Source organism: Zonotrichia albicollis, chromosome 7, assembly GCF_047830755.1.
Source record: "Zonotrichia albicollis isolate bZonAlb1 chromosome 7, bZonAlb1.hap1, whole genome shotgun sequence".
Taxonomy (NCBI): domain Eukaryota; kingdom Metazoa; phylum Chordata; class Aves; order Passeriformes; family Passerellidae; genus Zonotrichia; species Zonotrichia albicollis.
Genome location: NC_133825.1, coordinates 35,562,412 through 35,586,655, shown reverse-complemented (window position 1 = coordinate 35,586,655; position 24,244 = coordinate 35,562,412). Strand labels below are relative to the sequence as shown.

At 39.9% G+C, this 24,244-nt stretch overlaps 2 protein-coding genes across 14 annotated transcripts in view; one reads left to right on the top strand and one right to left on the bottom strand.

Moving 5' to 3' along the window:
- Positions 1–325, bottom strand: part of DNTT (DNA nucleotidylexotransferase) — a 145,898-nt gene extending 145,573 nt beyond the window's left edge. For both annotated transcript variants that reach the window (XM_074545030.1, XM_074545031.1), the window contains exon 1: positions 77–325. The gene's annotated coding sequence lies outside the window, so the exon portion shown is untranslated. The remainder of the gene's footprint in view (positions 1–76) is intronic.
- BLNK (B cell linker) overlaps positions 1–24,244 on the top strand; it is a 90,620-nt gene that overhangs the window by 46,574 nt on the left and 19,802 nt on the right. For 8 of the 12 annotated variants that reach the window (XM_074545017.1, XM_074545020.1, XM_074545019.1 and 5 more), the window contains 6 exons: positions 13,607–13,672; positions 18,802–18,858; positions 20,897–20,946; positions 21,894–21,934; positions 22,773–22,929; positions 24,059–24,228. In XM_074545017.1, coding sequence (XP_074401118.1) covers positions 13,607–13,672; positions 18,802–18,858; positions 20,897–20,946; positions 21,894–21,934; positions 22,773–22,929; positions 24,059–24,228 — 541 coding nt within the window. Of the gene's footprint in view, positions 1–141; positions 579–13,606; positions 13,673–18,801; positions 18,859–20,896; positions 20,947–21,893; positions 21,935–22,772; positions 22,930–24,058; positions 24,229–24,244 lie in introns of those variants that run through there. The other 4 variants (XM_074545024.1, XM_074545028.1, XM_074545027.1 and 1 more) reach the window with 4 other exon arrangements.

Here is a 24,244-nt window from a genome sequence, read left to right as displayed (position 1 = left end):
GATAAGACGGTGGTTTTTTCTCTCTTTCACTGGGCAACCTCGGAAAAGGCAAAGTTCCCACGCAGCATGTTCCCACCTGGCACAAATCCACCAGGAGCGGGGAGGAGGAGGGGAACCAGGCCCTGCATCTCTCCCCGCAGCCGGTGAAACCCCTGGGCTGGGCAGGCGACAGCGAGCGGCTCACCGGCCCCGGCACGGCCCGCTGGGCTCGCCCTCAGCCGCCCCTCAGCTCCCCGGAACCAGCGCGGCCGGGCCGCTCCGGCAGCTCCGGGGGCAGGGGCGGAACAGCGGGGCCCCGTTCCCGAAGGCTCCTCCTCGGTTCCCGGCTCCGCAGCCACCTGTGCGCGCCCCGGGCGGGGCGGAGCCGGCCGAGCCCCGGGTCCCTCCTCTGCCGGTGCCTGCGGGCGGGACGGGGAGAGGCTCCGGCAGCGCGGCGGGACCCGGCGGAGGGAGATCCCGGCCCGGGGAAGCGGTGGCCCCGGCAGGTGCCGGGCCGAGGGCAGCGCGTCCCGGGGGACAGCGTTAACGGGCATGGACAAGCTCAACAGGCTGACGGTGCCGGCCGGGGAGAAGTTCAGGTAGGGGCTGGTCCGCTCCCGGCTCCTGCGGGAACGGCGCTGCCGCGGGACTGAGGGCAGCGGTGGGAAGGCAGCGGGGGACGAGGCGCTTCCCGCAGCGCAGCGCGGGGGGATCGGGAGCTGCCGAGGCACGAGGAAGTTGGCAGAGGGCTTGGAGTAAAAGGGAGTTTTACCCGTTCTGACCCGCTGGCCAGGGCGCCGCAAGGAAGTGCGGGAGGTAAACACGGATTTGGAGTGGATAACGCAGATTTAGAAGTAAAATATGTGTCGGTTTCACCTGCAGCGCAAAGAGGAATATTTTCAAAGCGTCTATTTTCCAAACTGTAAGGAAATAGTGTGTGACTCATTATCATGTATGAGTCTTATGCAAATTAGAAAAACTTAATTAATTGCTTAATGCTTTAATGTCTTATGAAGATGGCTTTTGTAGTTAAGTTTTGTAATATTTCCTAATCTTCGAAAGAACTGGCGGAATGGAGGGAACTGGAAAATGGGAAATGTTCCTAAGTGAAGGAGAACAATGTTAAATACAGGGTTTGAGAGGAAAAAAGCAGAAGCTGGCCATTACTGAAGTATTTTTAGTGTGTCTCACTTCATGTGCTGCTACAGTTGGCACTTCGAGGCTCTTTCATCATGACTTTTTGTATTTCTGAATACTTAAAAGAAGTTCTGTTTCAGATTAAGGTAACATGGAATTCTTTTCCTCCTCTGAAAAAATAAGAATGAAATACTGAAAAATATTTTTTCCTAAAATAAGTCATACTTAAGCACTCAAAACTAACTTATAAACCCTTCTCAAGGCTCTCTCCCTCTCCCCAGAAACTTTCATGCAAACTGGAATAATCTTTTGTAAAGCTAATTTTGATGGAATGCAGTTTATTGATGCCTACTCTCCCCATACTGTGGCAGTGTTGTTGGGGAGGTGTGTACTTGCAGAGCTGCAGTGACACTGATGCTCCTCAGCCAGGCACAGCTAATGAGAGCCAAGCAGGCTGCATCCTAACCTGTGGAAGGCTCAATGGACAGGGGGAAGAACTCAGGGAATTTCCTCATTGCCTGCAATTTACCACCTTAAGTAGTCTGAACTGGTTTAAATGGTGTTGGTCTAAACTAGCTATCTTTAAATAACAAGTTAAGGAACAAAATGGAAAGCTTGATTCCATCCATTACTGGTACATAAAAAAATACAGTACACACCTTCTGCTGTCATAAAATTATAGCTGGGATTCTCCTTCTGCACTTTTGCAAACAATTAAAGCAGGATTACCTTCAAGTATCTAAAGTGGGTCTATGTGTGAGGGCTATAATGGCCCACAACTTTTTGGTGAACTGATTGAAAAGCCCTAAACCCCTCTGCTGCACCTTCACATAGACTGCGCTCTCCATCTCATCTGAGGTTTTAATATTGTTGTAAAATAGGGAAGAGAAAGAAGTAGCTCTGCTTTCCTGTATTAATCTGAAGTATTACAGGTTACTCTTTCTCTCCTCCTCATGGCCAATTCAGCCGATTTGTGCAGGGAAAGAAGGAGCACCCGTTTCTCAAGCATGTGAGCGTTCTCACCACACACAGTGGACACGCATGCTTCGACTTGAGCATGTTGAAATACTCCTTAGAAACCTGGATATGTGGCTACAAAATCTTACTGTGGTGTCAGGATTTTAAAACCTGAAGGCAGAGCTTTCCATGAGTAGATATTCACAGGATAAATTTAAGAGAGATATGCAAATACAGGAAGAAATCGGTATAATGTGGTGGGAGCCTTTTCCTTTATCTTTGAAACGCCTGGGTACCCCCTTGTGCTCTGTGACCTGTTAACAGTGCAGTTGACTTCCTAATTCCACCCCTGTCTGCATGGAACCCACACAGGTGGTTCAGAGTTTGTATTGAATGTTACATGATCTAAATGTTTATGGCAAAATTGTACTTTTATTCATACGCTAAGATGCGATGCCAAGAAACATTCCTGCCAAACACAGTTTCAATTTATGTGATTATAGTTTGCATTTTTTAAAGACAACTTTCTTAAAATTTCTGCTTTGTAGCAGCAAAAGTTAAAAAAGCGCTACTGTTGAGTCTGAGAGAGACTCTTGTTATTTTTTTAAGTGCAGACCTGAAAAGCTAGATATTATGTGGTTTTGCTAAGCTCAGCTATTCTCTATGGGTGTAGTTGAGCCCACCAGACCTAGCTTTTTGTTGCATTAGTAAATCTTAGATCAGATCTGATCTAACAAATGTTCCATTTGTTAAGTTTATTGCAACAATAAGAACTTTAAATGTTCTTATATGTCTGTCTGCCTGACATGTTGTGGTATGTCCATTGTTTGCAGTTAAGCCACTCAACTAACTTCAGTAATAGTTGGACAGGAATGCTGGAACTTCATGGAGTTCTGGTATTTATTTCTATATAGTGTTTCTTATAAGGCATGCACAGTATTATACAAATATTCCCTCAATGTGTTCTAACTGCTTCCTTATAGTGAGGGAAAATTAATTGAAAGGCTTGGTTATTTATTGTGAGATAAACTAATCTGTGGTTCACAGAAATAATTTGGTACTTTGAATGGTTTCCCAAAGAGTGGAGTGAATACATGAGCAATACCCATACTGCCATGGCAAGCTCTAGCGTGCCTGGATTTCAGACTGAACTTCAGGGAAAAAAAATTATGCTGCAAACATACAGAAATAGATGCACTCATGATCAGGGACAGTAGGCAGCATGGGTAATGGGAAGTTAGAAGCTCAGAAGAAAAGTCAGCACTAACCTTGCAAACTCTTTTGTGGTTTAACTTCCCTGGACTATAAGACAATGATTCCTATGATTTAAATAATTTCTAGCTACTATATGTAGCTGTGTCACAGCATCTCTTCAGACTTGCTGCATTTTTTTATTATGACCACAAGCCTTAATGATGACCCTCTGCCCATAGCTGACTTTGCTGTGTGGCACGAAGCCCTTTTGAAGGCATTGTCACCTCTGTGGTGATGGGCAAACCATGGCACAAACCAAAGTGTGCCACATGCTTTCACTTGCCTAAGGTCATGCAGCCAGGGAGTTCCAGATTGCACACAGCCTTTTCCAAGAGCAGTTTCATGTTAATTTCACATGACTTCTTTAATTTGCAGCACTCCATCTCTGGCCCCAGCAAAAACAAAGGTTTAAAATCCCTATCTCCAAGCATAATGTCCGTTTAAAAGGAAGTAGAAATAAACTGGCAATTTGCTTTTCTTAGGTTGAACAAGTGTGTCAAAATCCTTTTTTGCAGGATTTTGTATTAGTCCTCGTTAAACAGAAGGGTTTAAATCCTAATTCTATGAAAATCAAGAGGGATTTCCTTGAAGCCAGAATGTCTGTTGTCTGTCAAACCAGGAGGTGTTTATAGTGTTCACTAATTTTCTACTGGTAGCTTGGCTGTAACTGCTAGGCCTTTTTCTTTAACAGAGGATCTTCTGGCAATGTGTCTTCTTGAAAGTGTATAGTAGAAAAAAATAATTCATTTGGGATTGAAATTTTATTTGTTATCTCAAATTTCATCCTATGTATAGGATGCTTTACCATAGGGAGCATTTACTTTTGGAGAAAATGTTTGGGGAATGAGTTTTGTACTGTAAGAAAATATTTTATTGTAGTAGTTCTACAAATCCCTCTTAGTGGTAGCAAACAGTTTTAATCTGTTTTTTCAAGGCAAATTTTAACTTAGTTTTTTACCTCAGTGAACTTGAACAGGACAAAAGAACAAAAATAAACTCAAGCAAGAAATTAACTGGAAGTAACCTATTGAATGTTCTCCATGACAGAATTAGCCATCAAAGCCCACATCCAACTGTAACATCTCAACCTGTCATTAGTTACATAGAGTCCAGAGGAAAGGCTCTGCAAATGACAGAATGATTCCCTGGTTTGGGTTGAAAGGGACCATCCTGTTCCCATCCCTCTGCCATGGGCAGGGAAGCCTTCCACTAGGTCAGGTTGCTCAAAGCCCCGTCCAACCTGGCCTTGAACACTTCCAGGGATGGGACAGCCACAAGTTCTCAAGCCAGCCTGTTCCAGTGCCTCTCCACCTCCACAGTAAAGAATTTCTTTCTAATATCCAGACTGCTCTGTTTGATGCCATTCCCCTTGTGCTGTTACTGCATACCCTTGTAATCAGCTCCTCTCCAGCTTTCTTATAGACCCCTGCAGTTACTAAAAGGCTGCAATAAGATCACCCCAGAGCTTTGCCTTTTCCAGGCTGAACAATCCCAATTCTCTCAGCCTCACTTCTGCTCTTCCACCTGCTCTGGAGATCTCCCCTTTCTAGCAAAAGTCTCATCTGCCCTAAGGAGATAACAGCTGGGAAGGTCTCCTGCTCTTCAGCACCCATTGCCACCCACAGCCATCCCCTGTCTCAGCTTCCAGTGTCTCCTGACAGCTTCCCACTGCCCAGTACCACTCTGTGGTGGCATCAGCTTCTGTGGCACACCCTGGTTTAGCCCAGCAACGTGTAGGCTGAACATAAAAGGTCACATGAAATCCCACTTCAGTGATTTGCAGTCTTCAAAGCTGAGTTTCACAGGCACAGGGAAAGGAGGACACCAGCTGCATTTGCTGTGCTGATGAGCACAAACAAAAGTTTTTCTGTAGGATTGTTAGGTCCTGTTTGCCGTACAAAGCACAGTTTATGTCAGCTTAAATAGTTCATAAATTGTCTCTCATCTCTGGACTTTGGAATGAAATGAGATAGGAAATGCAAACTTCCCCAAATACCACTGCAAAAGTCCATTCTTTCACTCAGTGTGACTTCTCCAGTCAAATCCTCTTGCTTCTTCCTGTGACCTTGCTTCAGCACAGCATAGCCTCCATCCCATCTATATTTGTCCTTCTTTATTCCCTTCTCTCTGCACAACCACTTCATTCTACCAATCCCTTTAAAGCTTCTTTTCTTCCCTCCAGCTATGTCATCCACCTGGACTAATCCCCAGGCTAAAAAAAACAACCAACCTACCAAAACAACCAAACCTGAAACACACTAATTTTTATTAAAAACAGAAAGCCAAAAAAAAGCATCCACCCACAAACTGAAGGGGGGAAAACACCCAAACTAAACCGCCACATAGGATTTATTCTCAGACATAATTTCCTCCCTATAATGCTGTTTATAGAAAGGATGTTTAAGTGTGACTGTGATCTATATGTGTTTTAAATAAATATATTTAAAGAAATATGGTAATGTGGACAGAAGGATGCAGTATAATATTGAAACTATCAAGAGATGCCCTGCTTTGGCCTCTGCAGGTAGACAGCAGTGTAAGGTTGTAATGTGTTCACAAGATCAGCCATGCTTAGGTAGTACCTATAGCTGCATTCTTCTTGTGCTGGCAAAATTATTAAGTCATTGGCAAATAAAATATGTTCCAAATAAAATAAGGCCTTATAGTGACACTGAAAGCCTGCTAAACTAACTGTCCAGAGTAGGAGCATTTGTCAACCATAGCAATGGCAAGCGACCCCATCCTTGGCCTGCAACTGTCAGTTACTCAGCAGAAGCGAAAAATTTAGATTTGATCTAATGACATAGGGTCGTTTTTTTTGTTTTTTAGTAAAATAATAAGTTATTAAAAGCCAAGTAAAGAACCCAATAAATTAATTTTCATGCCCATGGGGAAAAAAACATCATTCTAGCAAACGTGTCAAAACTCTTTTTTTTTACCATTAGTTTATAAATGTGCCCCACACAGCTGTGTAGAGAGCTAGGTATTAAATCATAATTTGATATTGCAGGTACTCAGTGATATGTTGATTCCAGAACAAACAGTTTCGTGTTTTACAGAATCATTCAAAATCTATGTACTGCACAGGACATTAAAATGTGATAGATGCTTTGCTTTTGGAAGGCAAATATGGCAATCATAAATCATTACGAAAAAGCCCCACTGGAAAACCATATTAGTTTATATGCTCAGCAGACAAGAGAATTGAAAAATTGATGGAAAACAGTGGCTGAAAGGGACAGTACTTTCCCATTTGGCTTTAGGGTATCATCTTAGATTTTTGGTGAACTGTAAGAGGATGCAATGTAGATATGTCTGGTTTTGCCAGCTGTAATAAATTACTGAAGAGTAACAGAAGCTTGAAAATTCTATTAACATCTTTATGCTAATTGGTTAGTATATACATTTTGAACAAGTTTATTTTCCAGACGTAAGCAAAGGCAGATGTGCAATGCTGCAAGTTTATGACCTCAACATAAATTACTACATAGTAAATGCTTTAGAAATAATTGAAATAAGGTATTTTATATGTAAATGTGAAATCTAAGTTATAATGACTACATAATGTACTCATAAGTATTATGAGGCAGTAATATGAAAAACATGAGTATATGTTTTTCAAGCTTAATTCAAGGGGAAACCAGGTGAAGTAAGCTATTATTAGAAGAGGCTAAACTATGTGTCTTAATATTTCCTTCCTGTCTTAAAATATGGATGCTGTGGGCATCTCTGCAGGATGCACAGAGGCAGCCAAGTGCTACTGGAGCTGTAGCCACATGGCCAGTTGAATTTGGTGTAAGTCTGAGCAGCTGCCAAAAGAGCAGGTCCCTTTCTTCCACCCTCCCAAGGCCCCTGCTCACCCTGCCCCTCTCTGCCCTCTCAGTGGCACCAGGGTTCAGTGACCATGTGACAGAGCTGGCTCTGATCCTGCTCATATCTAAACTGGCAGAAGAAAAAAGAAGTTAGTTTCCCAGCTGGAATTCCCATGATTCATCATAGTTGGGGAAGCACCGAGGGCAGAGAGGAGTGGAATTTCCCCTTTCAGTGGCAGCCCACGTGGGCTCCATTAAAGTGACATAGGGACCAGCCAGGGAATTTCTCCAGAGTTGAACAAACTTCAGAACAAAACAAACAAAACTGATCCATGAGCAGCCTCCGTTAGGTCTTTGTCAGTGCCACCCCACATCTATGATGGGTATAATGCTTCTGTAGCTTGAGCAAGAACACTTTCAGCCCAAGCACAGCAGTGTTTGTTAGTGGGAATATTCTGGGTCCGTACCAGATCCTGTCTTTATTCATTTCCCTACAATGTCTTTCTGCTTCTTCTTGTTGAACTATAAAAGCACTTAAGTCTTGTACATTTCTGTCCTTGTTCTCCTTCAGTGACCAGGCTGTAGGGTACTAATCCTTCAGGGAGGTACAGCACTCAGTTTTAACTGGAACTGCATTTTAGAGTAGCCTAATGGCTTGAACTTCCTCCTGCTGCTTGAAAACCTTCAGGAAAAGTGGAGTAAGTCTTGTGAATGTGGCTTCTGTGTGGGGGTTGGTTTTTTTTGTTTTGTGTTTTAAAACATTAACTTACGTCCAGAGAGCTGGTGCAAAAAACATCAGCAAACCAAAAAATAGCTCAAAACAGAGCAGGTCAGTTACAGAACAGGAAACATAGCTTATCTTTTTATGCCAAGGAGTGACATGTAATATTCACTTACATATTGTACTACCTCATTTTCTGTATTCCCTACAGTGTCACTGTTATTCAGTTGGGATAAAGGGAAGAGCAATCTGCATAAGAGGGAAGAGATGTCCAAAACTTGGAAGTTTTGTTTGTTTGCTTGCTTGCTTGCTTGTTTGTTTGTTTCCAGGCAAATTCAAATGCTTAGCATTGGAAACCTAGAATGGGTTCTTTCAATATGCAGAACTCCCAATCGCCTCAAAGTACTTACACTTTTTACTTTCATGTTAAGCATGATTTCTGTCAAGAATGTATTATTCCTTTGCGTGCTACATTTTTTTATTAGCTCAGTGAATATTAGTACTTAACCAGTACAAGGAGGACTGACAGCTTTTTTGTAAAGATTATGTAGAGGACAAATGAAGATGAAAAATACAATCAGTATTTAGCCTTTCTGTGCCTCTGTGTGTACCATGTAAACACACACCTGCTCTAACTGTGGGGTTTGCCTTTAGGCAAAACAGTGGATGCCACAAAAGTGAGCAGAACAGGATGTTTCCGAGACTTTAAGAAATCAACACACTTGTCAAAATGAATATAAACTATTGTCATTTCCCCTTGTGCATCTCCCAAACGTGAGGGAGAACAATTCCTTGTTTCTTCTTCCTCTCAGATAGGTAGCTGTAATTGACTTCTCCCAATAAGCAAACCTCTTTGAACTTTTCTTGTCAGCTTTGAGATAGCTTTACAGATAAAGATCAAAGGCTCGGTGCCTTGAATGGATGGTTCGGTGCCACAGGTTACCACCTCCAGTTCCAAACTTCCTCTTCTCCCACCAAGAAAGCCATTGCAGGGGGTGGATAAAACCCCAGAGTGGATGAGGGGCTCTGAGACTGTATCCTAGACCAGTAGCTGCTGAAGTGGTTTATCTGACTGCACCTCAAGGATTCATCTCTCTCTCTTACACGTTTTTATGCATTTTACACATATCTCAGCCATTGAAAACAACAACTGTGACCCAGGTGGCTGATTCAACCTGGCATTTCCTTGCAAAGGACTCCCACTCTGTCTGTTCCAGGTAGAATAGGATGTAAGGGTGTGCACATGTAGAGATCTGAAGCACCTGAAGGAGGTCTAGTAAGGAATTAGATGCTTTCTTTATTTCGTATTTCTTTTTGCTTTCTGCTGAGGAATTAGAACTGAAGACGAAGGAGGTAGAGTTGTTTCATAACATTTAATTGCATTGTCTTTGAGGCACAAAAGTGACAAGTAATAGGAAAATACATCTTAGGAACACACCCTGTTCACCAAAATCCATGTTCTTCCACAAAGACCTTGGCAGGAGCATTGCTTCCATGGAAGCCTGGCATAGGAAAGGTGGTCCTTTTCTGGTTTGTTAATTCAGTTTGAGAAGATATTTCAACATAAGAGCTTAATGCTTTTCAAAATCTCAAGTGGCAGTTTTACAAATCCCCTTCTAAGTAAGCAGTTTCTCCCCCCAAAAAGAAGCAGGAGTCTTCCCTTTGTCCAGAAACAATAACTTTCTTTCTTGGTTTGGTCACCTGCATAGCTATTTATAAAACTGAAGGATAACAGAAACACAAAACAAAACCAGCTGGGGATAATTGTGCTGGGATAATTGTGCTGTGAGAAGCCATAAAGGAGGGATCTGGACACACTGTTCTTTCTTCAGTTTCAAATTCTAATGTGGGGGTTTTTTTAATTAACAGAAGTAGCTGTTATAATTTTTAGATTTCTGGTCTTTGAGTTTTGGTTTGTATCTTCTAATAACTTAGCTTTTATTTTCCAAATTTCATTGCTTTCTGTTTTGTGGTTCTTATAGCTGAGGCAAGTGGGTATTTTTGGAGACTTTTTGTTTTAAGTCTAAATTTGCACTTACTAAATACCATGCTAGTTTTCTAATGCCAAGTATTTAAATTTGCCTGAAAAACAACCCCAAACAAACAAAAACTCTGAAAAACACTTTTTTGTTTTAATGTGATCTGCCTTTCTTAAGCCAAAAGTGAGTGCTGCTACACCTACCCACAGTCTTACTTAAAGTGAATGGACAAATTAATCTTCAGAAAATGGGACTTTCTAGGCACGGAACTACAGGCTGTCCTGTCAGTGAGAAACAGATATACCCAAAAAGGTACAAGAACATGCAATTGGCGTGCAAATTGTCTATTTTACTGTGTGTTTATTTTTTAAATTATTTTTACTATTTTAAAACCAGTTCAGCTTCATCAGTTAACGACCTAACTGATGTGAGGAGAAGGAGAAGAAACATGCAGGTCCCTTAATGTTGAATGAATCAATATTGCTTGTAAAGCAATTACAGATTTATAATACCCATATTATACAGTTTCTCAAAAACTAGTCTAAATGGTGGGAGAATTCCATGTTACACAAATCTGTCTGAAAGCAAGACAGACTTCTCTTTCTCAAGTCTAGGGCCTCTGTACTTCATCTCACATCTGAGTTGCAAACTTGTTACACACTTTATTCTTCTTCATTTTTCTCTTTAAAACGTATTTTACCATTGGAAAGCTTGTGTAGGATAGTGTGCATGCAAAAGAGCCAAAGGCTTCCAGGTGATGTTTGAAGGTGGGGATGTGTCTCAGGCCAGGTCCACCCATCATCCTCACTTCATCATCACATATTCCTCATAAGCTGAGCTGTGACCAGATCAAAGAGAGGGTGGGTTTGTTTCATTTTGTTTTATCTTGAGGCAGCTCTGACAGTCCTTGAGTGCAGCAAGCACACAACAAATCCTTCTTTCAGGATGTATGGTATTTATAATGGAAAACTTTGCACCTTCCTTCAAGTACTTATCACAGCTACTGACCCCTTTGTCATTTGATCTGATAATTCTGAATTACTGGAGTTTTTAGCTACAAAAATAGCAACAATAGGGCTAAAAAGGGTTTTGGTTTAGGTTTCTGTCTTTTTTCTTTTATTCCTTCCAACATGTAAGAATTTCTAATGTACTTGTAAGAAACCTAAAACTTTTATTAGCACTTAGAGCCAAGACGTCCAAACTTGCTATCTGCAGAACTTTGAAAATCTATTGTGTGCTATGAGATCCTGATCAAAGCGTCCCATCCAGTCTGTGCAAATTACAACTAAAATGGATCTCAAAATATCTATTGCTGAAATGTGTTTTCAAAGATTAGCAGTGACACAGACTGCAACAGAGTGCACTTTTATCTGCAAACCTGATTTTGCATAAAAAGATCCCAAGCAGGTTTAATGAAGAGTTGGAGCTTGTAGTTAAAGAAGCAACTTTAAGTTTTACCTCTTGATTATCTTTAATTATATGCAATGCCAAGTAAGACAAGCATTACTCATTATTTTTATTTACAGTACTAGCCGTAGTCAGGAGGTCCTTGAGTGTTTCTAGTATCTGCTCATCCCAAAAGAGCACTAGAGAATAAACATTAGCTGGTGACAGGTCCTGACTCAGGTGTTGTGAAGGAGGAGGTTGTAGCTCTGTACCTGGCACGAGGGCGGCCTGCACTGGGCCATGGCCCTGCCTGGGTGCTGCTCTGGTGAGGCCCTCTCGCAACAAACCCCTTTTCTTGCAGTGCAATCTCAAGTGTTTGAGAGCCATACAACAGGTATTTTAGTACTAGTCAGATATGTAGATTCAGTCTACATCCGTGTATGTGTATAAACGTCCTTCTGGGCTTCACTTTCCTCATCACTCTGGAATGGCCTTTGGGCCTGGGATTGGGTGCTTGAAGATTTGGAGACCCCTCTTGCCGTAGACTTTTCAATCTGCCTCTCTTCTTTTCTTCTGTCTCTCCAAGATCACAAATCAGGCAGACAGCTCTTCCTAAAACTTTTCAGTTGTTGCCTTGTATATGGCCTGGCACTTCAAGAAATGTCAGCTTCCAGCTGACTGGACAGACTGGTTTTTGCAGCTCATTCAGCTCTATGGTGGAAGGGGATTCCACTTGAACAGGAGATCAGCTGTGCTCGATGGCTTCCTACACTTCCCACTTAGTGCACTGGTTATCTGCTTACTCTCACAGGCTTCAGACAAGTTGAATTCTCCAGGGGCAACAAACAAGGATTTTAACAGCTCCTACAAGAGCTATGTAACAGCTGAAAAAATTCACACTAATGCATATTAGGTACTCTTAAGTTTATCAAAGTTGGAATTAGAAATCTAAATGCCTCCATTTAGAGGCATTTAGAATAGAATAAGGAATAAGAGGCACAGATTTTTAAGAAATTTGACTGTGCAAAAAATGGGAATGTTTTCATTTCAGTCCATGTGCTTGGAAAAAATATAATAGCACCAGTGCATGTGATTTCCTAATTTAAATGCATCTTTTAAAATAGAAATATGTAATAAAATGGTCTTTTAAACTGTAGCCTTACTCAAGGCTCATGGACTATCCATGATGCTCTAATCAATTCACCTAAATGTGATCAAATGAAAAGCAAACTAATTCAGGTGCTTACCAGATTTGTGTTTGGTCTTATTTGCATGTGTGTGTGAAGGATTTTTTAGCAAATAAATGACAATATAGAATAAAACCAGTAAAACGAAAAAAGCACACCTTTTTTTAAAATAAAGTAATAGTTTTGCTAATGTAAAAATATTAGTGTCAGTAAAGAGCAACAAGCAATATTCAGATAGAAATCTACAATTAGATTTTTGCGGATGAGTTCTATTTCTGACAAACAACAAAGGAAATGTAACTGATGCTGACATCCATCCCTAATTGAAGTCTGGCAAGCCTTTTTGAAAGAAACACAAACGCTTACAAGCATTCTGCCCAAACTAGAACTAAACCATTTAGATTTCCTCTCATTCTTTTCATTCCTCATTACTTTTCATTTATAGACACTGCCAGGTGCCAGCTGGGGCACAGCACAGAAACAGCAAACTGCAGATGATGGCTATTTCTGATGTTTCAAGCAGAACCAGAAGCTGAATCTGTTAAGAAAAAAACCCCAGCAAATACAACAGAAAAGCAGAAGTTCTTCTGAGCTTTTCACCTCACATTTAATGTATCTGGTTAGTTTAGACAATAATCCAAGCTGCTTCTATAGGTGTAGTACATTGTTGTTGGAAACTTTGGATCATTTTGCTGTACACCTGTTTCTCACAACTATAAGTAATTCATTTCTTTAAATTAACATGTAACACTGTGTCATTTTGCTGTAAAATACCAGTTTGAGTTTTCAGCAGGAGGTAAAGATGTGCTTGTGAATTATTTGTCCATTATTCTCATTATATTTAAGTGTCCCATGTATGGCTAGAAATCAGGGCATCACCATTATAACCTTGCAGAGTTTTGAAGTCAGTTCTAGATAAAATGTCAGCATTTAAATATTCAAAACTATTAATTTAGGCAAGGATTTTTCCTGATGCACTTACTCTTAAATTGATTGTTTATACCATATTTAATTGTATTTAGAAGGATAACACAAATAATGCTAAAAAGCTCCTTAAAAGGATGGAAAACTTCATGCACAAATGATTTAACAATGAAACTACTTATTGAAGATATACTGAGCATATTTTTCTTAATTTATATTAATGTTGAACCACTTGGTAAATTAATGCTGGCTTTGTTTATTATCTTACAGGAAGCTTCAAAAGATGGTGCATGACATCAAGAAAAATGAAAGTGGGATAATAAACAAGTTCAAAAAGTGAGTTTGCAATGCCAATCCCTAGTTTTATCAATGTGGGGAAGTTTGGATTATAAGCAGAGTTGTGTGTGGGACTTCAGTGATGGGACCATTGTCATTCCAGAGGGATGCACTTCCATGCATGGAAGGAGCTTTGGTTCAGACTGCAACCTGCAGAATGGTCATCAGTATTAACACTGTCATAAAGGAGTTGCAGAACTGGAGTCCAATGATAGGTTGTGTTTGTAGCCTTGAAAAAAACCAGTATTTGAGTGAAGAGCCTTTTTTTTTTGAATGTTTGCTGGGAATGGTCATTGCTTGTTGTTTGCATTGTCTGCCTTTCTCCTTAGGCAACTGTTTAGGCTTCCTGTTGCAATTAAGTTGAATTTGAGCTCCACCTTGAACCAACTGGTCAGACATCATACTTAAAATTCCCATAAAAATGCACAGTCCTCCTGTGTTTCAGTCTCATAAAACAAAATGCAGAATTACCTAGCACCCTTATTCTAGCAAGACATACTGAACAGCATGCAGATTGTGTCACGTGCATGAAAGTATTATAAAATATTCATATGTATTTATACATAGAAAGAAATTCCAGTAATTTTGCATCCTTTTCAAATGAATACACTATTCACTGTTTCCAGACAAACATCTATTTAAAGCAATTAGCTATTTAGCACACTTTTCTTAATGCAACAGCTCATTTGCATTGAAATTCCATTTGGATATGATTTTCTCATTCAGATGTGTTTCTTTACATGGGTCATTGGCAACAAAAGTATTAAGTAGTTTTAGAAGTTAATTACAACACCTATCTGCAGTGTTTCCAGGACAACCATGTTAAGTTCTAGAAATACAGCTCTTGTACATAAAAGACACGTGGAAGCATTGTTTTAAATTGTTTTTAAAGAGGGACCATGATGGCAGAGTTGAAGGGAAGCAGCTGGTTCTGGGTGTAGCTGCAGTGTTCAGCCAGCTGCTGGCAGGTGTGGCTGTGCAGGAGCCCTGGGGAGTCGGGCTGGCTCAGCTGCTGGCCCTGCTGCTGGCCCGGCCTGGGCTGGTGTTCGTGGGCAGCTGCTGGAGCTGCCAGAGAGGGGATGCACTCCCAGGAGCAGCAGGACTGCCCAGCTCTCCCGTTCCCCGGCAGGAGGGCTGAGCTTGGCCTCCTTTGTGCTCTCATTTCCACAGCTGTGTGTTCTGCCCACAGACCTTGAGCAGGCTCTGATGGTAAAACACCTGATCTATCAGATAGATTGTGGAGATCATTTTTTTCCTGTTTTCATCCTCTTTCACGCTAAGATTGCTGCAATTCACAGTTAATCACAGTCACTTGCTATACTTATTTCCATGCAAGCACAAAAGAGAGTTTCCCATAAAATGGCCCTCTTTCAACTACTTGGGTTTTAAGTAAATTTGTGGGTTTTTTTTAGCATGGTGACCTCTGTGTTCACCACCCATCTACAAAAGACTCATTTTCACCTGGGACCTGCTCACAGGGAAGAGCTGCTATGCTGTCCAAGGCTTTTTGTGGGGTTTTGGAGGGGAGAGGGTTAGAGCTTTCTTATAGTTGTTGCTTTTTAATAAAGGGTGGCTTCCTACTTCACAGTAGTTGTTTAACTCCAATTAATAATGTTCCAGTGGACTCAGTTCAAAAGCCTCGGAGAGAAAAGATGACAGAAACAACAGAAGCATCTAAGGTTTATCATTTTGAGGCTACAAAGTGTCTCCTATAGTAGCCTGAACGTGAATTCTGATGTTAATCAGTTGCTCTGAAGCTGGGAAGGTCATCATTAAGTGTCAAAGATTGCTCCTATAGCACTGTAATTCTTTGATTCACTCAAGATAAAATATATATATATATATATATATATATATAAAAGAGCAGACTCATAAAAACTCAAAGTATGACTGCAGCACAAAGCTCACATGTCAACTCTCCCAGTTATAAGAACACAAAGAACACGAGGTATGAAAGCATAATCTTTCCGATGTTACTGTGATTCATCTGAGTCATAATAATCATTTTTGCAACTATGAAGATCAGAAATTTAATTTTTTAAAATTGAAGAATTTCTGGTATTTGCACATGGCTTCAGAGTTCAAGTCTTGAACCCAGCACATAATGAGACTTGCAATAAAAGCATGAGCTGACAGCACTGATAAGGATATGTACAAGAGGTGCTAAGCTTGACAGGATTAGAGCTGGCTGTGTTCCTTACTGTGCAATCTTTGGGGGCTTTTTGTTTGTAAAAACAAACAAAACATGGTCGTCCAGATGATCACTGCTTCCATTTCAGTGAAAGGATTATTTTATTAAATGTCAAGGTTCTCAACATGACTGACGCAGGAAAAATTTTATTTAATATGGATTTTGTGTAGCATAGATTCATCCATATGTTGGGAAAGAAAATCAAAATGAAACCTATTATAAGTAGAAATAATTTTAGAGAATTCAAATAGTGTACTTGCATATCTGAAGCCTAAAGTTGTCACCCAGATGTATGCTGTAACCCTCTGCTACACAGATTGAAAGAATTATCAAATATTTGTGAAACTCAGTGACTAACTAATGACTTATTAGCAGTATTTGTTAAAACACGTCTAAAATCTGGATTGGCTCCTGATTATGCAGAAATTTAAAAGGTCTCTTTGTCAAAACCTTTGCTCTCCAGGCTAGTTCATCTGTGGGGTGCAGATGGGGATGAACTAATCTACTCTCCATGTATGTCTTAAGGATGTGTGGAAAGCAGGCTGAGCAGTCCTGGTAGCAGGAAAGAAATAGAAAGGTTGTTTTTTCATTGCTTAAAAGTTCCTGTTTGTTCCCCATTCCAACTCAACGTTTTCTGGCAGTAAAAATATTGGCCACTGCAGGGTAGCTGTCACCTGCTTGCCCTTAATCACATGCAAAGCTGTTCACAGCCCTGAGTCCCAGCTGCTGTGCAGATCACAGTGTCAAGGAGGATTATGTACTCAGGTGTAGAAGCAATGAGTGCAGCCAGCATTGGATAAACAATGAGAGCTGGGGGCATTTTTTTCATACTCACATCCTTGGTAATAGAGGACAGGGAAGCAGAGCAATCATAGGTTTCAGGATGGAGGATGGTGGCCTGTGCGTGAAACACACGGTAAAGACAGAGCACTCATCTGTGCATCATAAGCTTTCAGCCTCGAGGCTTTCTTCAGTGGAATCCTGGCTCCACTGAAGTTGGGGGTTGAAAGTCACACTGCATGTACAGCAAAGTCAGGACTTCACCTAAAGTTTTGCATGTGTTGAATAAGAAACAAGAAGTTCAATATATTCTCCATGTTGTAATATCCCATCCTTCACAAAGCCATCAGAAATCATGCACTTGTACTCATGTTTCTGACGGCACACTATCCAAATGGGTCCATTTCTTGCACATTTGCCATGTGACCTGGAATATGGAACAAAGATGCTTTACCCAGCTTTTTAGTTGGGTAAGTCTTTGCTTCAGATTTATTTGGTCCATTTTTCTATGTCATTTATAATTTAAGCAGTAAAATAGTTGTGTCACTATTCAGGCAGAAAAATAGTTGTGTCACTAATATCTCTTCAACCTGCGTAGCTACAACTAAAAGGCATTCATGATCAAACCCTTGGCAGAGGGAAAAGCAGTATTTTATGAACCAAACAGTGAGAGAAACTACCAAAATCGAGCTGTACCACACTTAGAAAAAGAAAACAGGAAAATGTATAATACCTAATTTTAACTGTTACGCTGAAGGAACATGAAAATTACTGTGTAACTGAATAGAATATTTTGAGTGTCAGGATTTTTATTATTAAAACTGCCACAGCATTTTGTAAGAACATGTGTGAAAGAGTCATAATAACAATTTTTTAAAAAATCCCTTTCAGTTTAATTTTGTCTTGTACAATTTCTGCATAATTCCACATGTATAACAAACTCTTCCACTAGGAATACACAGTTCAGGAAAAGCTTATCTGTTCTCATCACACCTTTTGGACCTCTGAAAATGTTTCTGGCAAAGTCCAATTAATTTATTGTGTAATCACAAGTGTGATGTTCTAGTGCGTGTAAAGCTAATACATACTATAAATACTCAGGTCAGAAAAGATGCCAATATAATTTTTGTAAAAACTATTATGTTAAAATGGTTCCTAACAAGGGAGTGGAATTTGCACAGACTTAACAATACAAAAAAGCAAAGGACTTTTGAAAACAAGGAGTTTTCAAGCACATCTTTAATGCTGGGGGACTGAGCAGAAACACTAGTAGGGAAATGCACCTGTGGGAAAATTTAAGTGCTACATGTAAAGGTCTACTAATATGTATGTTTGGTTCTTTTTCTGGGTGTAGCCTGTAAAAACAAGTGTTGCTAGAGCAAAACACCCAGATCTCTGCTGCAATTTATTTTAAAATTCTTCACTTATGCAGGAAAACAAAAATGTGCTACAAATTTTAAGTAATTAATATTTGCAGCTTCTACAGGACCATATATGTTAAAAAAGTTAAGTACATGCCTAAATGTTTTGTTGGACGAAGCTCAGCATATTATAAGTGGAAATCTTGGAACACATTGCTTTAAAATGGAATAATTTATTCTCTTAAAAGCTATTCTGAATTTCTGTACCCTGCATTATATTCTTATGTGAGAAGCATCTATAACATATGAAGTGTCTCAAGTGCTCCCTTGTTATTTGTTGAAGCTCCAGTGTATGTGCTAGGATTAAATACATTTAAATATGCATGGTCAGTTGGATGGCATTTGATTCTTGCAGTCCCTTCTCCTTAACTTCAGGGAACAGGACAGAGTCAGTACCATTCTGCAAGGATCTGTGTGGACAGTGAGGTCAGAGCCTGCAGGAGCTGGGTAACCATGCCTTGGTGCAGGGTTGTGTCTTTTGAGCTTGTGTTGTGGTTTGCACATTGGGCAGAGCTCTGGCTCCTGTAAACTGAATCTGCAGCTGACTTCAAAAGAGCTTGGATTCCAGTTCTGGCACTCATAAAATCATACCAGTACCATGAAAATGTCTTTTTAAGAGGATTTGAATTTTAGAATAAATAACATATTTGAAAAGATTCTAGCAAATATAGATGTGGCCGTGAACTGTTTCAGCTCTGTGACAGAAACATTATTTCTTTTCTTCTGTTGATATTCAGGTTCCAAAATGAACAAGTGGCCTTAATTTGCAAAACTGGGAAAGATACTTGGGATCGGTATGCTATTCCATAGCTGCACATGGCATGATAGGCTGCTTAGACACAGACCTCTGTTCTTCCCTCGTGTGCTTTCATTATAACGTATTTACATCTTCTGCCAGGGCCACTGCCAGGATTTACAGGGCCTGGTACCAAGTGTGGATGATTTCTCTTTAGCAGCTTAGAAATGTGTGATATTGCTTAGCCATGTACTTTATACCATGACCCAGAGAGCCTCTTACTGTTGCCTCAGTTCCACTATTTTCCAAGTCTCCACCGTTTCCAAACAACTCGTGGCAGATATGTTGTAAAAAACATCAAGAGATCTTGGTCTCCCCTTCCTAAGATGTGAGATGAGCCCTGGCAGTGGCCCTGGGATTTTCTGTCTAACATGGCTGTGCTAACCTGGACAGAGGACCAGAGCGGAGCTGTTGAGAATGCTTTTTAGTTTACTGTTTGTACACTGAGTTACATTATGCTTCAGGAAGTTAAAACCTCTGAGGAGTCAGCTATCCATCATTACTGTTGTTAGCCATGAACAAAGCAGGCTAACGTTGCAAAAATTATCTTCCTGGTCTGGTTTTTGTTTCGTTTGGGGGATTGGTCTTTTTTGAGTTTTAGCAATACCTGCACCATTTATTCATTGATTGATTTGTGCATGGGGTGTTTTTGGTGACTGTCTGAGCAACAGAATTCCATTAATTCAACCCATTAATTTCTCAAAACAGACAGGAAAATTGATGTGGTAGTGCCAGCCTGCCACCACCCTGAGTAAAAGTGGCACCTGAACAATGATACCTAGGCAGCAACCCTAAATAGGACCTAAATATTGAGTGTCAAATTCTTGTGGTAAAGCAACATTTGTTAACATGATTGCTCAGAGATCCAAAAAACCATTTTCAATTCTTTGGGGATGTGGTTTTTTTAATTATTTGCTTATTTTTGCAAATTAATTTGTTAGGACCTGTCTGAAGAATGAGCGATGTCATCAGTTTAGTAGACAAAGCTTCAGGTCCACAGTGAGATCTCATCAGTGCTACAAGGAAGCTGTCAGACAATGTTCAAAAGTCGCTTTAAAGAACAATTTTAATGTCATTATGTTAATGTTTTATCTGGCTACTAAAAACAAAGGGTTGTTGTTTTTTCCTTCTGTAGAGGCATCAGTCTGGCCTGTGATGCCACACATGCACTGTTCATCTTGACTTTAAACCCAAATTCTTCTCTTTCATTACAGGGTACTGAAATAATTCAACTGACTGTAATTCAATGTATTCTTTGGACAGCTGCAAGTTAGCAAGGAGGAGTATACATGAATATACACATATATACATATATGTGTATGTGTTTACACATATGTGTACTTCTGCCTCCTAGATATATATATATATATATATATATATATATATATATATATATATGCACATACTTATGAACTTTCCTGTACAGCCAAAAAGATCCTTTCAATATTTCTACAAATCAGTCATCGTTTGATTCACTTGGTATGTGATGCCATTGTAACAGTTTTTACCAAAAAAGGGACATAACATCATAAAATAATAAAACGTAGAATCTTTCACTGAGAGACCTGGTATATATTTAAATATTAACCATCAAATAAAGTGTATGCAAAATTATTTAGTTCTAAAAATACAAATGGAGAGTGCTTACACCACTTTTTTATGCCATAGTCTTAATAAAGCCTCTGTGAACCTGAACAGATTTTCATCTTCTGATAGATCATCATTTATTTTTGCCCCCTATTTTATCTTGTTCTGGAAATGAAGAAGACGTGGGGTGAGCAAAGAAGCTGTCCTTTCAACATATGTTCTTAGTGAAAAAAAATATATTAAATTCTCAGATTCTATTTTATTATTTTATCTGTTTCTAGCTTTTGAAAGCATTCTTCTACAGCTATTTGCTAAGCATCTGTGATGGTAATCTGTATTTCTTTAGCTGCGGGTATCTTTAGTTATCAGCTTTTTAATGTGTCTGGCTAATACTCCTTTCTAGTGAATGTTACTGATGAAATCATAAATGTAATAATTATAATTTACAGCCTTAAAAAAAAGCCACCGCCAAGTCTGCCACAAAGGGATTATGCTTCAGGTAAGGCTGCATTAATGTAAATTTAAACTGCATGTCTGTGTTAATTTGCTATCTATATGCCTAACAGTATTTCAGCTATGCAGTGCCTCATAATTTGTTTTTAATGAGAGAACAAGATACCATTATCAACAACTCTGAAGGTAGTTCACACCTCTGAAATGAAAGGCAGGAAAGAAATGATTAATTGTGCCAGCGTAAAGAGTAGCAAGTAACCACTCTTTCAAAATCAGTGTTAATCAGAGTTCTGTATCAAGGCTGCTGTAAAAATGGAGGAGAATTTGCATGCAGCCCCTCTTTACAGAAACTGGGAAAGTAAATACAAAAGAAATTGAACAAATATATCATTACAGATTTAAAATCTTAATGCTATTAATGTAATGATGACATCATGAATTATCTTAAAGGTAGAATCATCATGAATTACCTTAAAGGTAGACCTTTACTTGCTTATCATGCAGCACTGCCCACAAACTAGTTCATGGCTGTTTTTACAAGTTAACAGCCATCTTGTTAAGATAAGAATAGAAGAAAGCAGGACAGAGTTTGGAACTTATCAGGTAACTGTTCTCTGTTTAATATAAACACTTAACCAACTTTAACCAGGGCCCAGAGGTCAGCAAGAGTTCCATTATCTAGAAATTGGCACCCCTACTTAAAAATGAGATGCATTGGCAGGACATTGTGGGTAAAGTGCATGCTCTGCTGTTCAGACTATGCACAGATTGTAATTTTCTAATGCTTTTCCAACAGTTCTGAAATAAGGTGTCAAAAATAAGCAAAAAGGCATTTAATTTACTGTCCAAACAGATGTGTTGCTCAGAACTGTTTGGAAATTTTGCTTGCTCTTTTTTAACTAAATATGATAACTATAGATTGAAAAACCAACCTAAGACAAACATTAATATTCATTATTACATCTCCTTAAATAACTCTAATGTTTGGTTTAGAACACGCAGACAATGAAGAGGAACAATGGTCAGATGATTTTGTAAGTACATATTTTGGGCTAGTAGGGTGTTACTGTGGCAACAAGTTAGCTCAAGAAATAATAATAAAAGTGTCTTTTAAAATCATCTACTTGTGGTTGAACTAAATACTATTGAAATGTTGTTATTTTTTACCTCAATTTAATTCACAAGTAGCCACTGATTTTTAGCTACCTCAATTTTTTTTCATTCAGCTTAGAAGTACTTTCAGAAGCACAGTCAATGATTGCCATGAACACTAAGGTTTTTGGATAAGTAAGCACATGGCATCAATTTGAAGGACTTCCTAAACTGAACAATAATTTTAGAAATCAGAAGAAGGTTTTATGTGGGGCAGGAAGGGTGGGAGGGGTGAGGAGAGGAAAGCCACTTCTTACTGAAAATGAAAACTTCTGCTTAGATTTTAGAAAACACTCGAATGAAGCAATTCACAGCTGTCAGCCGTGTAAAGTAGTGCTTTAAAGTAGACACAGACTGTCAGCCTGAAGTGACCAGTCTCCTTCTGGAGTCAGATCTTCAGCACCCCTTTAACTGGAAAGGGAGAGGAAGTGACAACACCCTGAGATCCATCTGGCTGGATCTAGAAATGAACTGTTGTGGGAAAGGAAAGAAGCAATTGGTCCATAATTTGAAAACTGAGCTCTTGAAGTGAAAGGACTGCTTGGAGATAGCAAAAAGACAGGGAGCTCCTGTGAGGAGCAGAAGGGGAGGAGGCAGGAGTGCCTCTTTGCAAGAGGAAGCACAAAAAGGGAAGATGATGTGTCTGTTCAAGGGTACATTGTTGTAATTTTGTGTTATAGACTGCTATGAGATGAGAAATGGGGAGTTGTGTCTTTCTAGGACAGTGATTATGAAAATCCAGATGACCACTCTGACTCTGAGATGTATGTGGTCCCCAGTGAAGAGAATCCTGATGACAGCTATGAGCCACCTCCAAGTGAGAAGGAGAAAAAGAAGATTCCCTCTGCATTCCCTATTTCTAGGGGTGAATATGCAGGTAGATATGGAATAGTTAACTATGTCACCTTGATAATTGCTTTTTGATCAGTACCAGAAGAGAAGAGGCCCCAAATGCACTAATCTGTACTTTCCTCAAGAGTTTGCTTTTAATTCTCATACTCAGATCTTAAGCATTCAGGGGTATGATTCTTTTTTTAATTACAGCATGAAACAGGTTAGTATTGCCAATAGCGATGTTTATAATTTTAATATGTGTCCTAGAGACTGCGATAGACGTCTACTGATGACAAAATTCAAGCAGAGGTCTCGGAGATACTATTAACTTGGGTCTCCAAATTAATCCACGTATATTAATGCAGCAATTACTCTTAAGATGAAGCTCATAAGACTAGACAGGTCCCTTCTTAAACTTCTCTGTTTCTCAAATCATTATTCCCAAAGCAGTAAAAGAAGTAGCCCAAATATTCACTCCTTCAAAATTGGTACTAAGGATGATAAATATCCTAAAAAACAGGACAGGATCAAGATTTTATTTTCATGGGTCCAGTATAAAGGGATTTTTTTCTTTCTGATTTGATTCTTTTCAACCATGGATAGGTTGCATTGAAGTGAATGAAAGTTAGTTTCAGTTAATGAAGATTTGAGACATGGAGAAAAGAAACATTGACATGATGCCTGCTTTCATTTTTGTATGGCACCAGACTGTTACTGGTTGTAGACAATTCATCAAAGTGTTAAAATACCACATATGTACTCACAGAAGTTTATCAGCCCTTCACCTGTGTGTTCTTTGAAAAGGGAAGGACCTGACCCCCCAGAGAACCGGGCATAATTCATGTTCCAGTCCCACCCAGTATCATTTTTCTCAAGTCTGATATGCACTACCCCACCCAGGCAGCAGCTTTTCCCCCGGGAGTTGAACAGTTACTCATACAGCAGCCAGTGCCTGGGCGCCCGCTGCACCTCATACAGGGGCCAGGCTGCTGCCCTGGGCAAGGAGCAGGACCTGTTCACACACAGATCTCAACATCAGGTCCAGCTGTGCCCAGGTCTGCCATTTGACCTGTGCTGCAGCCACAGCAAACACTTTTGCACAAGCGGTAGAAGAAGGTGCACAGACTAATGTGTAATTTTTACTAACATTGTTGTTTTCTACTAATTAAAAGACAATCGCTCCAGTCACCAGAAGCTTCCTCCCATGAACAAACCTCTCCCAAGCACACCCAGTCCAGCCATGTCCAGACCAAAGAAACCATGTGTGCCATCCATGCCACTGCCATCTCCTGCTGCAAAACCAAAAGTGCCACCTAAGCCTAAGGAGTGCAGTGATGATGAGGTAAAGTTTACAGATA